The sequence below is a fragment of the Corticium candelabrum genome, chromosome 17 (assembly GCF_963422355.1).
Source record: "Corticium candelabrum chromosome 17, ooCorCand1.1, whole genome shotgun sequence".
NCBI lineage: Eukaryota > Metazoa > Porifera > Homoscleromorpha > Homosclerophorida > Plakinidae > Corticium > Corticium candelabrum.
Window position 1 is genome coordinate 3,437,517 of NC_085101.1, and position 14,573 is coordinate 3,452,089.

At 39.2% G+C, this 14,573-nt stretch overlaps 1 protein-coding gene and 1 long non-coding RNA gene across 2 annotated transcripts; both read right to left on the minus strand.

The window, feature by feature from the left end:
- Window positions 1–1,579: 1,579 nt before the first annotated feature.
- On the minus strand, window positions 1,580–10,749 carry LOC134193386 (uncharacterized). Its single transcript, XR_009972062.1, has 3 exons — window positions 10,629–10,749; window positions 10,480–10,553; window positions 1,580–1,831 (listed from the first exon to the last, which is right to left on the minus strand). It is a non-coding gene; the product is annotated as an uncharacterized LOC134193386 (long non-coding RNA).
- Window positions 4,200–5,189, minus strand: LOC134193460 (uncharacterized). Its single transcript, XM_062662290.1, has 3 exons — window positions 4,986–5,189; window positions 4,438–4,911; window positions 4,200–4,355 (listed from the first exon to the last, which is right to left on the minus strand). Exons 1-3 carry the CDS (start codon window positions 5,187–5,189, stop codon window positions 4,200–4,202), a joined length of 834 nt encoding a protein of 277 aa, XP_062518274.1.
- Window positions 10,750–14,573: the final 3,824 nt, after the last annotated feature.

Consider the following 14,573-nt stretch of genomic DNA (forward strand, 5'->3'; position numbering starts at 1 on the left):
TGGCTAGTGAAAGGAGAGCCCCAATACAGGGAATGTTGGTTGCTACAAACTGTTTTCTTTGCAGAAATCGACTTTCTCGACAACCAATTGACTCCAGAAAAGCTTTACGTGATGCAGTTATCCTACAAGACGGCAGAGGTTTGTACAGTTTGCTAGTTAATTGTTGTTCGTTAATTAACTAATTATTAATATTTATTAAATCACATTTAAGGTTAAAAATACTACCATATTACTAGTAACTATTCCAGAATATAAAATATACTAGTAACTATTGCAGAAGAACCTGTTTATTAATTAATCGTGGACTCTGCTGTTCCAATTAATTATTTGTTTGCATAAGAAATGTATGGCAAACAGGCAGAATTACAAGAAGTTGTTGATCTGGACAGTCTGTCGCCACAGAACACAGTTTTTCATTAGCCTAAAATACATAGAAGCAATCCATGATCCATTTTAAAAATACAATTAAAAGACAATGAACATGCCTATTTCTTTAGTGGGTTTGCTGGACATAAAACATGAAAATAACTTGTTCTGAAAACTCATTCTGAACACTCTAACTACAATCTGTTCCTCTCTTTATATGAAGGAATATGAACAATCCAGGACATTTGTTGTTGTGGATTCAGTTAATATGTAGTGGTGAGCTAATATTTAGTGGTGGATGTTTTGATTGATGTCTTCAGTCAATGTTTATTAATTTATATTGTCAACATTGATTGGTGAAGAGTTTTAGTATTAGATGTTGTATGTGATCAATATTTATTGATTCATGTAGTAAATGTCGATTGATTATTGAAGTTAATATTTATATTGATCTAATACATTTCATTTTCTTTGATTAATTAACACAGTCAATATTGTAAATAGAGTCAAAGTAACTTCTTTATTCTGGTTGTTGCAGATTCTAGATAACTTCCTGGATAACTTCCATTATTGCACCTGCCAGGAGACGAATTACATGTTTGTTTTAGGCATAAGTCACCTATGTTTCGATTTATTAACATTTTCTGGATCTCGTTAAGGTACTTGCATGCAATGTCTCAGTTGTATGTACTGCACTTGTAAGTCAAAGAAGGTTTGAATTTTTAGTTAATCTTTTGAGATTCTCCACAGAGTTACACAGAAAGTGCCTCTTCTTCAGGGAGCTGTCGTGATCAGTTTTCTGAAGAAATGAGTGCAAGTAAGTTTGTATAGCTGCATTGCATTTTGACTCGTAGTGCTTTTAGTTATTGTACGTTGTAAATTTGATAGATTGTTTGCAGGATCTTTTGGGAGACCAGCCATGCTAAGAGATTTCTGAATAAATTTGCATACATCATGTGTGTATCTATTTATATCTATAATGTTCACTTGAACTATCTGCCATTCATTGTGTCCCTGGCTGTTAGATTGGGAGTTGCTCCCAGATAGGGCTCCATACACGAGGATTAGCTGTTAAATCAGTAATTCTGGTTTCAAAACTTGATAAATACCAAAGGGCGGTGTTTCTTTACTATGATGAGATGGAGCAGTTGATGATGCGTATTCACAGTATCTTATACCATGCTCAAACTGACCACAAATGGAACTACGTATATACAAGCACAAAACATTATCATGTTACTTTCTTCAACATCTAGAGCGTACACTGTTATATCCAACTGGTAATGACTATAACTGGTTAAGATTGAGTTATGCGTATACAGCATTGTAAACTGGTAAACAAACATCATAAATCTCATTATCTGGTAAAAAATGTCACAGCAGTCGCTAGATTTTGCTAGAGAGTACTTTGACATGTCATTCCCTGATCCACCTTCCAATATTCTTCACACATCCTATACACACACTGCAAAATATTAAGCATCTCGTTCTTCAGATAAATTTTTTAATTTTTTCTATGCATTGTAGTGTTGAGTGACTAGATGATTTTAGTCAGCATTTCATGTCCCATTTAATTATGAGATTGTGCATTACATGAACTAATTTTAGTTACTTGTAATCACATGTACCATAAATCCTTGCAAAGTACCTATAGCTAAAGCATGCTTCTTTTAAAGTGTGCCTACACTATTTTGTTTAGACAGTGTAGACAATAACCAATATGCATGGGAATTTGTTCCTGTCCAGAATACCACAAATTATATTAGCTCACCACTACTCATGTTAACTGAATTCACAACTACGTATACAAATGTCGATTATTAATACTCTGCCACTTAACTGCAGTAAAGTAATAAAAATACTTTGAGTTGAATGAGTTTGTTCATTAACTAAATGTCCACACTCCTGTCTAAGTGGTGTCCTCCCACAGGCTATTCATGAAGACAAGTGGTTAAACAAGGTCTGTCACGGTCAGTGGGTCTTTCGGCCATTTCAAATTTCAAATTTTTAAATTTTAAATTTTCAAATTTTAATTTTTTAATTTTTAATTTCTAATTTCTAATTTTTTACATAACGTTTTTATTTTTTTAAAATTTGCATTATATTTTCAAATTTTAATTTTTGAAAAATCAAAATTTCAAATTTTATTATTTCAAATTTGTAAATTTTTAGGTTCAGTATATTAGAAATTGCTTTGCCTACAAGAAAGCGCACGTAGTTGTCTAGATGAACTGATGGCCGGATTTGAACTAACAGAAATTGAACGCTCATCCGTTCTTTCAAATAATTTGAGTACATCAGAAAAAGAAAATTGAAAGAGCGAGTAGCAGTGTACGCGGTAGGGAGTCCATTGGACGGCGTAGGGGTGCATTCCAACGCGTGCTGATACATTGATTCAATTAAACTAGGCGCGGTTTCTGCTAATCACATCAGCACGTTTCCTGTACCGTGTTTCTGCACCTGTACGTACGGCGCTTCAGACAGTTACTAATTTTTAGTAACTCGAAGTGCATGGTCGCGTCATTACTGTAGATGTAGGAGTACGATTGGCCCAACTGCAAGTTGCACTTCATGTCTAGATTTTGTACATCACATAGAACACTACCCGATAGCGCAGATAGAACGTCTACAACCTCATGTTGTGTCTCTCCTGTGCCGTGAGAACAGAACCCACTCTGACTACAAGTGAGAATTACGAAACCAAATAATAAAGGTGGACACGCAAGCAGTGCCCATGGCAGGAGGGCATAGGGAACGTACGTGTACACTCCTGCTGACACGCCCCTCCCCTCGACGGTACCGCGTCCAACTACTACATTTACGTATGTCGTACTGTACCGGCAGAATAACCGCCAATTCAATACCAACTAACTTTACACAAGCAACGTACTGCATGATCGCGTGAATTACGTTTGTACTGTATCGTAACCTTTCTACAGAGTCTCTAATTAGCTAAGAATGCAACAACACGCAGCTAGAGATCCTCTAGCATCGGTATCAACATCTGTTAGGGGTTTCGTTGAAGGACGCCCCCACACTATACATAGAACGCACGCACACACAATAAACAACGGATCCGAGTCAAAGACATCGTTTAGCACTCGGTAGGGGTTGATCGGTAGAGCGTGCGTTGAAAGAATGCTGTCACATGTTCGGCAAGATCGCTAGCGTTACGAGGTCGTGGAGGGCACAATCACGTTGGTGGTCGATGGTGCTTTGGAAATACTCCTGGATCATGAGAGCTGGCAGCGCCGACTAACTAAATTTCCGGACATCGAACAACTTGGGGACTCCCCAACTAATTAACTGTAACCTATACCGCCGTGCAGCACATCGTATCAAATTGAGTCACGGGCTAAATTATGGTATTACATCATATTGGCGTATTGTATATGATATTGTAGATGCTATTAGAAGGTAGTTGTAAGGTGATAATAGTAGCGCCAAGAGTCATGTAGTTGCTGCCAACGGCCGTTGACTGTTTCTGAGTAAATGTTATCAAAACTAAATCTCAACGTAAAGGCTTGTAATCACACTTGGCGAACATGGTCGCATCTGATGCGGTCCGTACCGAATTCAGAAAGTCTATTTAGAACTCCTCCCTCTCCTTCAAATGATCGAACAGCATCATCTACAGTTGGGATGTCTTGTGCTTTAAGTCTGACAGCCATGGACATCTGAATTCTGTCTCTGGGAATACCCTTTCCTAAAGTTAATGTATACCACACCAATTAGTACGATTTCAAACGAGCTCAGTGTATACGCAACATTCTAAATCTCATACTTGAAATGAAATGATTATTCCAGGCAAAAACGCAACGTTCAATTCCGACTTAACACACTCTCATTGTTATCCAGGACAAACAAAATCTAACAATAGGGTCATTCATGTTCAGCTGGTCCACCTCTACTAGAGCATCGAGAGCTTTTTTTATCGGGTAATTCACTCTTTGATTGACTTCTACCCAAATTCTTTCAGCAGGATGATTCTGTTTCAGAAAGCAAAAGAGCTATATCATTACAGACTGTAAGAACTAGAATAACATGCATGAGTGTACAATACATAGGTACCTCTCTTGACATAGACTGCACATGAGGTGCTCTCATTTGATTTCGTCTTAGATAACTTAGGTGTTCCTGCACATACAGAAGAAGATAGAACTCTCTCCCATGGTCAACGCGAATCTGGTCCCATAACCCAAACTGCTGAAGTATAAGTCTGAAAAGCTGATTATAAATTATAAGGTTGTTCTTGTCTGGGATAGTAATTAGACCAAAAATAAAACCACTGTAACCGTCTATGGCAAGAACGTGTGTTGTTCCATACATAACAAGCTTCTCATTTTGATCTATATGCATTTTGTGTCCAGGATATTGAGCGTAGTAAGGCACAGGATTTATTTGCCGATGAGCTAGGTGCTGCCTCCTTCCATGATATCCAGGAGCAACTGGTCTTAGAATGCGTCCAATGCGTTTGTGACCAACTCTAGGTCCTCCTGCTTGAAGATACCCTTTCATCATCTTTCTTCCGTACGCTGGACCAACCTATGTAGATACGTGTAATAACGGCAAAAGTCTCCATCTGTTTATACGGGTTTATTAAATAGAGAACATATTACTTCTCTAACAGCTGCCTGGGCTACCATCCTCATGTCAAAGTCAGATAATGCAGAACGATAATGAATGTTTTGCTCATGACAAAATCGTCTAACGGATCGTTCAGAAAAACCTTTGACTCCAGGATGTCTTCTTCGAAGTATATAACTTATGGTTGAGTGCGATAGCCCAGCCTTCACCATTTCCTGAATTTCTCTCTCGTCCATCTGTGACTCAATATCATACGATGTGCCTATACTGTACGTGCTGCACGGCGGTATAGGTTACAGTTAATTAGTTGGGGAATCCCCAAGTTGTTCGCTGTCCGGAAATTTAGTTAGTCGGCGCTGCCAGCTCTCATGATCCAGGAGTATTTCCAAAGCACCATCGACCACCAACGTGATTGTGCCCTCCACGACCTCGTAACGCTAGCGATCTTGCCGAACATGTGACAGCATTCTTTCAACGCACGCTCTACCGATCAACCCCTACCGAGTGCTAAACGATGTCTTTGACTCGGATCCGTTGTTTATTGTGTGTGCGTGCGTTCTATGCGTAGTGTGGGGGCGTCCTTCAACGAAACCCCTAATAGATGTTGATACCGATACTAGAGGATCTCTAGCTGCGTGTTGTTGCATTCTTAGCTAATTAGAGACTCTGTAGAAAGGTTACGATACAGTACAAACGTAATTCACGCGATCATGCAGTACGTTGCTTGTGTAAAGTTAGTTGGTATTGAATTGGCGGTTATTCTGCCGGTACAGTACGACATACGTAAATGTAGTAGTTGGACGCGGTACCGTCGAGGGGAGGGGCGTGTCAGCAGGAGTGTACACGTACGTTCCCTATGCCCTCCTGCCATGGGCACTGCTTGCGTGTCCACCTTTATTATTTGGTCTCGTAATTCTCACTTGTAGTCAGTGTGGGTTCTGTTCTCACGGCACAGGAGAGACACAACATGAGGTTGTAGACGTTCTATCTGCGCTATCGGGTAGTGTTCTATGTGATGTACAAAATCTAGACATGAAGTGCAACTTGCAGTTGGGCCAATCGTACTCCTACATCTACAGTAATGACGCGACCATGCACTTCGAGTTACTAAAAATTAGTAACTGTCTGAAGCGCTGTACGTACAGGTGCAGAAACACGGTACAGGAAACGTGCTGATGTGATTAGCAGAAACCGCGCCTAGTTTAATTGAATCAATGTATCAGCACGCGTTGGAATGCACCCCTACGCCGTCCAATGGACTCCCTACCGCGTACACTGCTACTCGCTCTTTCAATTTTCTTTTTCTGATGTACTCAAATTATTTGAAAGAACGGATGAGCGTTCAATTTCTGTTAGTTCAAATCCGGCCATCAGTTCATCTAGACAACTACGTGCGCTTTCTCGTAGGCAAAGCAATTTCTAATATACTGAACCTAAAAATTTACAAATTTGAAATAATAAAATTTAAAATTTTGATTTTTCAAAAATTAAAATTTGAAAATGTAATGCAAATTTAAAAAAAAATAAAAACGTTATGTAAAAAAATTAGAAATTAGAAATTAAGAAATTAAAAAATTAAAATTTGAAAATTTAAAATTTAAAAATTTGAAAATTTGAAATTTGAAATGGCCGAAAGACCCACTGACCCCTAATACACTGCTTATAGGTATGGCATCGCTTCTCAATCACTCATAAGAAGATTGTCTTTGCCTTGTGCTATCTCAAGTTTGCAAATTCACGTTGAACACATCCATAGCATCAGCTCTGAACAACAGAAAAAAGATTAGACTTATATTCCTGATTGTCAACGTACAAATTGATGCCATAACTGGATCTTCTGTTGCATCAAATTCATTGATGAGTGGGAATCATTGGACAGTGGTTGCTTTAGATTTGAATTCAAAAGCTTCCTTCTATGGTAACCCATTGGGATACCCAGGTCCTACTAACTTGTTGGTAGAACTGAGACAAACACTGGACAATCTAAGCACTGCCTTACGTGAAAGAGTGGATATTCATGATTTGATTCCTGTACATAAGCCAACATTTGACAAAGATGAAAAACATGCATACTCAAGGCATTACTAAAAATTTCCCCAATACAAACATGTTCTTCTCTTTGTGGGGTTATTGCCTTTGTTTTTGTGGCAGTTGCAGCATTTTCTCCAAAGAATCCGTGGGCATACATCTGTTTACCACAGCTGTCCTTCTATTGTGACAAAGGAAAAAATCAAACTTTACCTTCAACCAAGCCAATGTGCTCACTACCTGAGAAATACCTAAGCAGTATGGCTGCTTTCTGATCAAATTAAAATTTCAAATATCATAGATAAGTCCATATTAGCTGATGAAAACTTGCAGTCTCAGCAAATCCAAAGCCATCATCTCAAGCAACCTGAACGCTGGAAGCTTTGCTTCAGTTTGAGTAAAACTTCAAGACCAAAGTTTCAGGAGAAAAATGTAACTCTTCAGCAGCTTCACCATGCAAAGCAACTACTGATCGGCCCTCCTGCTATATGCCTGACAAAGCAAACAAAGTTGGTAAAAAAAGTTCACTCTCGCTAAGGCCGTTTCAGCTGGCAAGAGGAATCCTTTCTTTTCTAATGTACCCTGGTGCACTTCTAATGAGAGTCATTCACAGAGTACAGAAGCTGACAATGTCAGTGAAACCTCCATGCCTGCTGTAGAACAACAGTCAGTTTATGTGAAGAGATGCACTTTAAGCACAGACACATTTTAACAATTTCAAACGACCAGTAAAGCCAATCTAGAGGACCCACTTGATGCCAAACAAGAATGCAAATCTGATTCAGGCCTCCCTACCAGTATTATACCCTTGCTCCCTTAGCAGTACAACTATTTTGTTGACTCTTATTGTCAGCATGTATTGAAAAGATTCCTAGAAGCTGAAACAAGCAACTTATTGTAGAAGCATTGACAAGTGCCAATTGTGAGACTGCAGCTGTCCAGTGGATTGAACATTTTGAAGAGGTCTCTAAAACCACCTTTCAAATCACTACTGGTTTCAAAGCAAAAGGATGACGACTCCTTTTAAAAATTGTTCGTCATTGTCATCATTACAGTAAACAGAAAGCTCTGTCACAAATGTCCACAGAAAGCCAGTGCAAAGTAAAGAAAACCACCATACATTGTTCCACACGAGACAAGAAGTCAATGTGTCCTAGCCCTTTAATAGTTAGGGTATACCCACCTAAGGAATCTAGAATTTCAGACCACCCAGAATATCCTTGCCTTATCAATCTGAAGTACAGACATAATCACCCAATCCACAGTGGCCATGCGCTCAGCTTTAGGCCAGTCACAGAAGCTGTAAAAAAGCGTACATTAGTCTCTTTGAGTCTGGCACCTCTGCTGCCTCTGCACCCACATGTACAAGATGTTCAACGTCTTTTAGAAAATGGCGATCAGACAACATTGGACCAGAAAATGGAGAGGCTATGTTTGAGCGACTGCTTGAGGAAGTACAACGATACAACAAGGAACACGAAAAAGAAAGTGGGCAAGAATTTCTTCAACTTTATGAAGCAACAGCTGCAATGAATATGGATGAACCTAAACCAAAGACCAGAAAGACTGATGTCATGCTCTTTCTTTTAGCTCTAGTAACTCCTCTCATGGCCAAAGTCCATGAAATGGTCACACAAAGTGCAGAGCTAGTCTTTTGTGACTCAACAGCCAGTCTTGATAACTTGAACACAGCTGTGTTCATACTTAGCTGCGGCACATCAGTAGTAGATCTACCACTTACTGCAGTTATGACATCCAGTGAAGATGCTGTTACCTTGTCAGCAGGGTTTACAGCACTGTGCCACATACTGCCAACGGTGCATTTTTTTGGAAGAGGCACAAATCTTGGACCACTAAACTATTGACAAATGACTGTGAGAGCAAACGGATTGCTCTAAAGAGTACATGGCCTCAAGCAGAGTTACACCTATGTGTCTTTCATTGTTTACAAAGTACATGGAGATGGCTTTGGAGCTCAAATTCTGGTATCTGTAGCACAGACAGAATTACCTCTGTATGGCACTAACAAAACGACTTGTTTATGCCCCAAATGAGCAAGCATTGACTACAATCAAACGTAAAGTAGACAAAAGCCCTTTTCAGACATTCAAAAAGAGACTAGGTGACTACTGGCAACAAAGGAAATAATGGGCTGCGTGTTTCCAAACAAACTTTCCCACACGAGACAACTATACTAACAATTATTCAGAGGCTAGCATACGCATGATAAAAGACATCCTTTTCCAAAGGAATAAAGCTTGGAATGCGGTGCAAATGTTCAATCTTCTCACACAGACTCTCGAACTGTATTACCAGTGACGTTTAATTAATATCAGTTGCCACAAACAGATTAGATCATTTTGTCTCTACAAGGTTTACTGTTACAGGAGTAAAAGTGCACACCATTCCATCTGACGACATCGTCGCAACAGATAACCCAGACGTTTACACTGTTGTGAGTCAGTCAGATAAGAATACAACGTCGACAGTAGTCTTACAACTGGGTGAGTGCACCTGTCCCATCAGAATGCAAAGCCAACCGTGCAAACACCAATTTGCAGCAGCAATGAAGTATCGCAAAAGCAGTTTCAATACTATCCCAACATATTCGCCTCAAGGCCATCAGCTTTTTGCAGCAGTGGCATTAGGACAACACTGCCAACCCATTTCCTTTTACAGTAGTGTCCACAAAGAGCAGAAGAAGAACATCTAAAGTCTCTTTCCATCAGTGTCAATTGGTCTGACAAAGATATCAAAACGTTCCTTTGAAAAAATTGCCCCTTGTTCCTGTGATACAACTGAAGTGGCGACTGCAGCTGACGACAACATTGATTTTAGCAATACATTTCAAAGAGATCAAGCACAACCAATTAACAGAGGAAGCTATGAAAAGTCAGGGGACATCACTGAAAGAGTACTACAGATCACTAAAGATATCAAGGAAGGGTTGCATGAAATTCATGTCACAGACAGCTTCATAGATGCAGTAGAAGGTTTTCTTCTAATTATTGAAAACTACAAGGCAAAGAAGTCTATTCACCTGGTACACAGCAGCAACTGCTTTCTGCTCTACACATGTTTGGTAAAGAGGTGGGAGTCAGAAAACAAAAGAAAATATTCGAGTGCAACCTACTGCTGTAGCTAGATGACACTTGAAGCTAAACCAACTGATTTAGACTCAATTCTGTACCAATCAGTCTCAATTTTGCCATTGCATGACAAACATTGATCAAGAAGTCGCTTTATTATTATTTTGTGCTTCCACCCAAACACAAACATCCTGAAAAACCCTTGAAATTTCTTGCCTGGCAAATACTTTTGCCCACTACTGTATACAAACCCTTATAAATTATAAATTACTATTTATTAAATCACATTTAAGGTTCAAAATACTACCATAACTACATAAATTGTGCTTTAAATACGACTACTAAATACTCTATTGTAAAAAATATTACTTAATTAACTAATATCAATTAATTAGCAAAATGTACAAACCTCTGCCGTCTTGTATGATAACTGCATCACATAAAGCTTTTCTGGAGTCAAATTTTTCTCGAGAAAGTCGATTTCTGCAAAGAAAACGGTCTGTAGCAACCAACATTCTCTGCATTGGAGCTCTCCTTTCACTAGCCACTGTTGCTTACTCAGTGTGGTAACTGCTCGCAGAGAAAGCGCAATTCCCACGATCTGTCAGCATAACAACACATTTCGAACTACTAGATCATGATCGAGCATGGGCCGTCATGCGTGCACGTGCAAGTTAAACTTATCCGGGCTCTATATCCAGGATGTGTGTGTGATGTCAACCCCAAAAATATTTGCTATGACGCAACAGTAGGGTCTGGCTACGCGAGGCAGCATATAATAGCAACCACACCTCTAATAGGTGCATACTGTATGGAACAAATTTTCGCGTGGGTAAAATTTTCGCTATATTCGCGGTTGTAAACCTTTCCGCGAAAATTATATCCACGCCAAAATTTCTGTGAAACTGTGCGGTCCCGTACGTGGGCGTGGCTGCCAGGCAGTAACGTGCTCTGTTAGATTGCGTTAATGTTCTTATTAATTAATCAAACATAACCCAACACTAATGTTATACTTTTCCACTTTCCGCTAGGAACGACGTTTTCCGCTAGGAACGTGCTGTACCCTCTGGAGGGGATCTTGTACCACACAGTCATTTGCAGCCTTCACTGCAGACGGACGTACTCCAGGAATACCAGTAGGTTGGGGGAGACACGGTCGTTTCTCCTCATCCCCCGCTTTACGCAACAACTTGAGAAGCATGACAAGACGATATCAGCACGTGACCGAATCACGTGACTATTCCCAAACGCCTAAGAGCGAAAAACCGCTAACATTTTGTCCAGTGAAAATTTGCCCTTTCCAGTATGTAGCGCTACTGTGCAAAATTTTACATAAATATTATAATTATATCAGGTGACAACGGTTGCATGTAGGACGTACAGATGATAGCCGGAACTTCGTTCCATCCACGTGACGTTTTAGAACTCCCGTACGTCTCAGAATGGCGGCTTGTTGCTGTTTAGACGAGTCTTCTACGACTTCCTAAAGATCTTCGCGTCCTCCGAATTAGAAGGACTCCTTTTGGGGTGTTGTTGGTGAACGGTATGGCTATGTCTTGAGTTCGCTAGTGTATTTTTTGTTACAAGTGAATTCGGCATTGTTTTTCGTGAGGAGTAGCTCTATCTTACTTTAGAAATAAAACAAATGCGTAATAATCACGTTTCTTTAGTTAACGCACGTTAGACAACATCTCAAATTGCATGCTTTCTTTTCTTCCAGACTAGACACCTATATCTGTAACAACTTCCGGCCATTTCAATTTTTCATTTTCAAATTTTAATTATAATTATTTTAATTTTTCATTTTTCAATTTTTTGTCAAAGGTTTTCAATTATTTGCTGAAAAAAATTAATTGGCAAGCAAATTTTTATTTTTCATTGTTCATATTTTCATTTTCATTTTTGATTTTTGATTTTTCTATTTCAAGTTTCTATTTTGAGTCTATTTGGTTGAGTTGAATGTCAAAAGAATTGAACGCGGAAAGAACGAAAAATGAACGCAGCAGAACGAAAATGAAACAGTCTTGCACGATGTACGCAGCAGGGAGTTTGGAACGCGTGCACTAGTCATAGCTCAACGCAGTAGAGAGTCGATTTTCATTCCAACTCGTGCTGCTGATTGGAAGGGGCGGAGTGGTACTTGGACGTGCGACTTCCGCCATAGGACGATCTCTTGCAATTTCCGGTCTAACAAGGAAATCTTTCTGACTCTCCTAAAAAATAATCAATCTCAGGTGTGAGCAGCCATTGCTGATGAGCACAGTACATATGCATGTTATATGAATTTATCTATTACCACATATAACAACAATCTAGCTAAATCTAAAACTCAACAAATTTAGTAACTATACTGAAACTCGTTCAAACTCAACTAGGCTTAATTAATTAACTACCATTCTAGATACGCAGTACACAGCAACTGAAATCAAAGATGTGGGTAGTAGCCTTGTTCACAGCGACGGTGACGGCCCGGAGTCAACCGAGTCTGAGCTACCCGAGGTAATTGACCAGTCTTCCGGGTTACGCAAGCCTGCAGTGACAAGAGAGCCATCCGCAAGGACAGAAGCTCAAGATTCTCCCGAGGTGATCGATTGAGCAAATTGATTGAATTGCACGTAGGCGCGCGTGTGTAGAACAGCAAACCGCGCATCTCTGTTTTATTTGCTGTGTACTGCGTGTATGAAATGGCAGTTAATTAATTAAGTCTAGTTGAGTTTGAATGAGTTTCAGTATAGTTACTAAATTTGTTGAGTTGTAGATTTAGCTAGATTGTTGTTATATGTGATAATAGATAATAAATTCATATACCATGCATATGTACTGTGCTCATCAGCGATGGCTGCTCTCACCTGAGATTGATTATTTTGGGGGGAAGAGAGAGATTTCCTTTCCGTTTGAGCGGAACTTGCAAGAGATCGCCCTAGGGCGGAAGTCGTGGAACAACCGCTCCGCTCCTTCCAACCAGCAGCACGCGTTGGAATGATAAACGACTCCCTAGTGCGTTGAGCTTATGACTAGCGCACGCGTTCCACCAGACTCCCTGCTGCGTACTTCGCACAAGGCTGTTTCATTTTTCGTTCTTGCTGCGTTCAATTTCGTTCTTTCCTCGTTCAATTCTTTTTGACATTCAACTCAGCCAAATATAATCAAAAATAGAAACTTGAAAATAGAAAAATGAAAATGAAAAATGAAAAATGAAAAATGAAAAATAGAAAAATAAAAAACCAAAATAAAAATATAAAAATGAAAAATAAAAATTTACTCGCCGAATTAATTTTTTTAGCAAAATAATTGAAAGCCTTTGATAAAAAATTGAAAAATGAAAAATTAAAAATTAAAATGAAAATAAAAATTTGAAAATTGGAAATGGCCGGAAGAATCACGGACCAATAACGTATGAGATTGAACATAACTTTTGGCAACCGTTTCTCCGCTCTGTCTCGCCAGATACCTTTACATTTGCAGTCATGTTCTAGCTAATTTACCACTTTAGTCTAAAAAGCCGTTGCGTGTTTAAGCTAAATTAAACATGCATCCAGACTAAATTGGATCAATGTCGTAAACAAACTGATGATGTTAAGACGGAGTCCAAGTTCAGGGTAACAAAACTTCTATTTGTTTATCATATAGTACAATAGTTATCATATAGTCATTTTGGTAACAAAAATATATTAAGTTAAGCGCTGTAGAGAATCCGAGGGTGTAGCACTTCAGCGAATTTTCATTACCCGAAGCGTGAAACGCTTTTAGTGCAGGCCGGTCACGTGACGTACGACCGACCGACCCGATTCGCCTGATAAGCAACGGCATAACACTTGATTGCGGATTGAGGCAAATACCTGACCGGATGTCACTCTCTTTCTCACACTCTTTTATACTATTACTTGGTTTTTTACTAAAACTGTAAATTTAAACTCTTTAGTTCTAAGGCTCGCTGAGGGTTTGCACTGGGTGCTTCTTCATTTAGTCATGTTTACCTGTAGTGTATAGAGTACCACTCAAATTAATTAGAACATATTTAATTAGGCCAACAGCAGTTTGGTTTGTTTTATCTATAACGGTTCTTAGGGGTTCCAGTATACGTACGTCCAAAATGCAGGAGCGTTGTTGCTCATCTATTTTGGCTAGTGATAGGCTTGGCTTGTTTTGTTGCCTTGCTTGTTTGTGCTCACGTGAGTTTTATCATCAAAACGATTGCGTGCTGCTTGTTTCAGACGTTGGTAACTCGTACGAATTACCACAACTGATGTGCGACTTGCTTTGTAGTAGAACATGGCAGAAGAGAGTAGACCTGCCTTTATTGTCGATGACGAAACTAGATTCGCAATCGATACAACCAACGTTGTGTACGACTATTACGAGCCATCGTATGACGGTAAGAAATAAATCTATCTAGCAAACGTGATATATATATATATATATATATAAACTCTACTTTCTATCTTCAGTTTTGTCCAGCGATCCTTTCCATGGCGTTGTTTGGATGTTACTTTCGATTGGAAT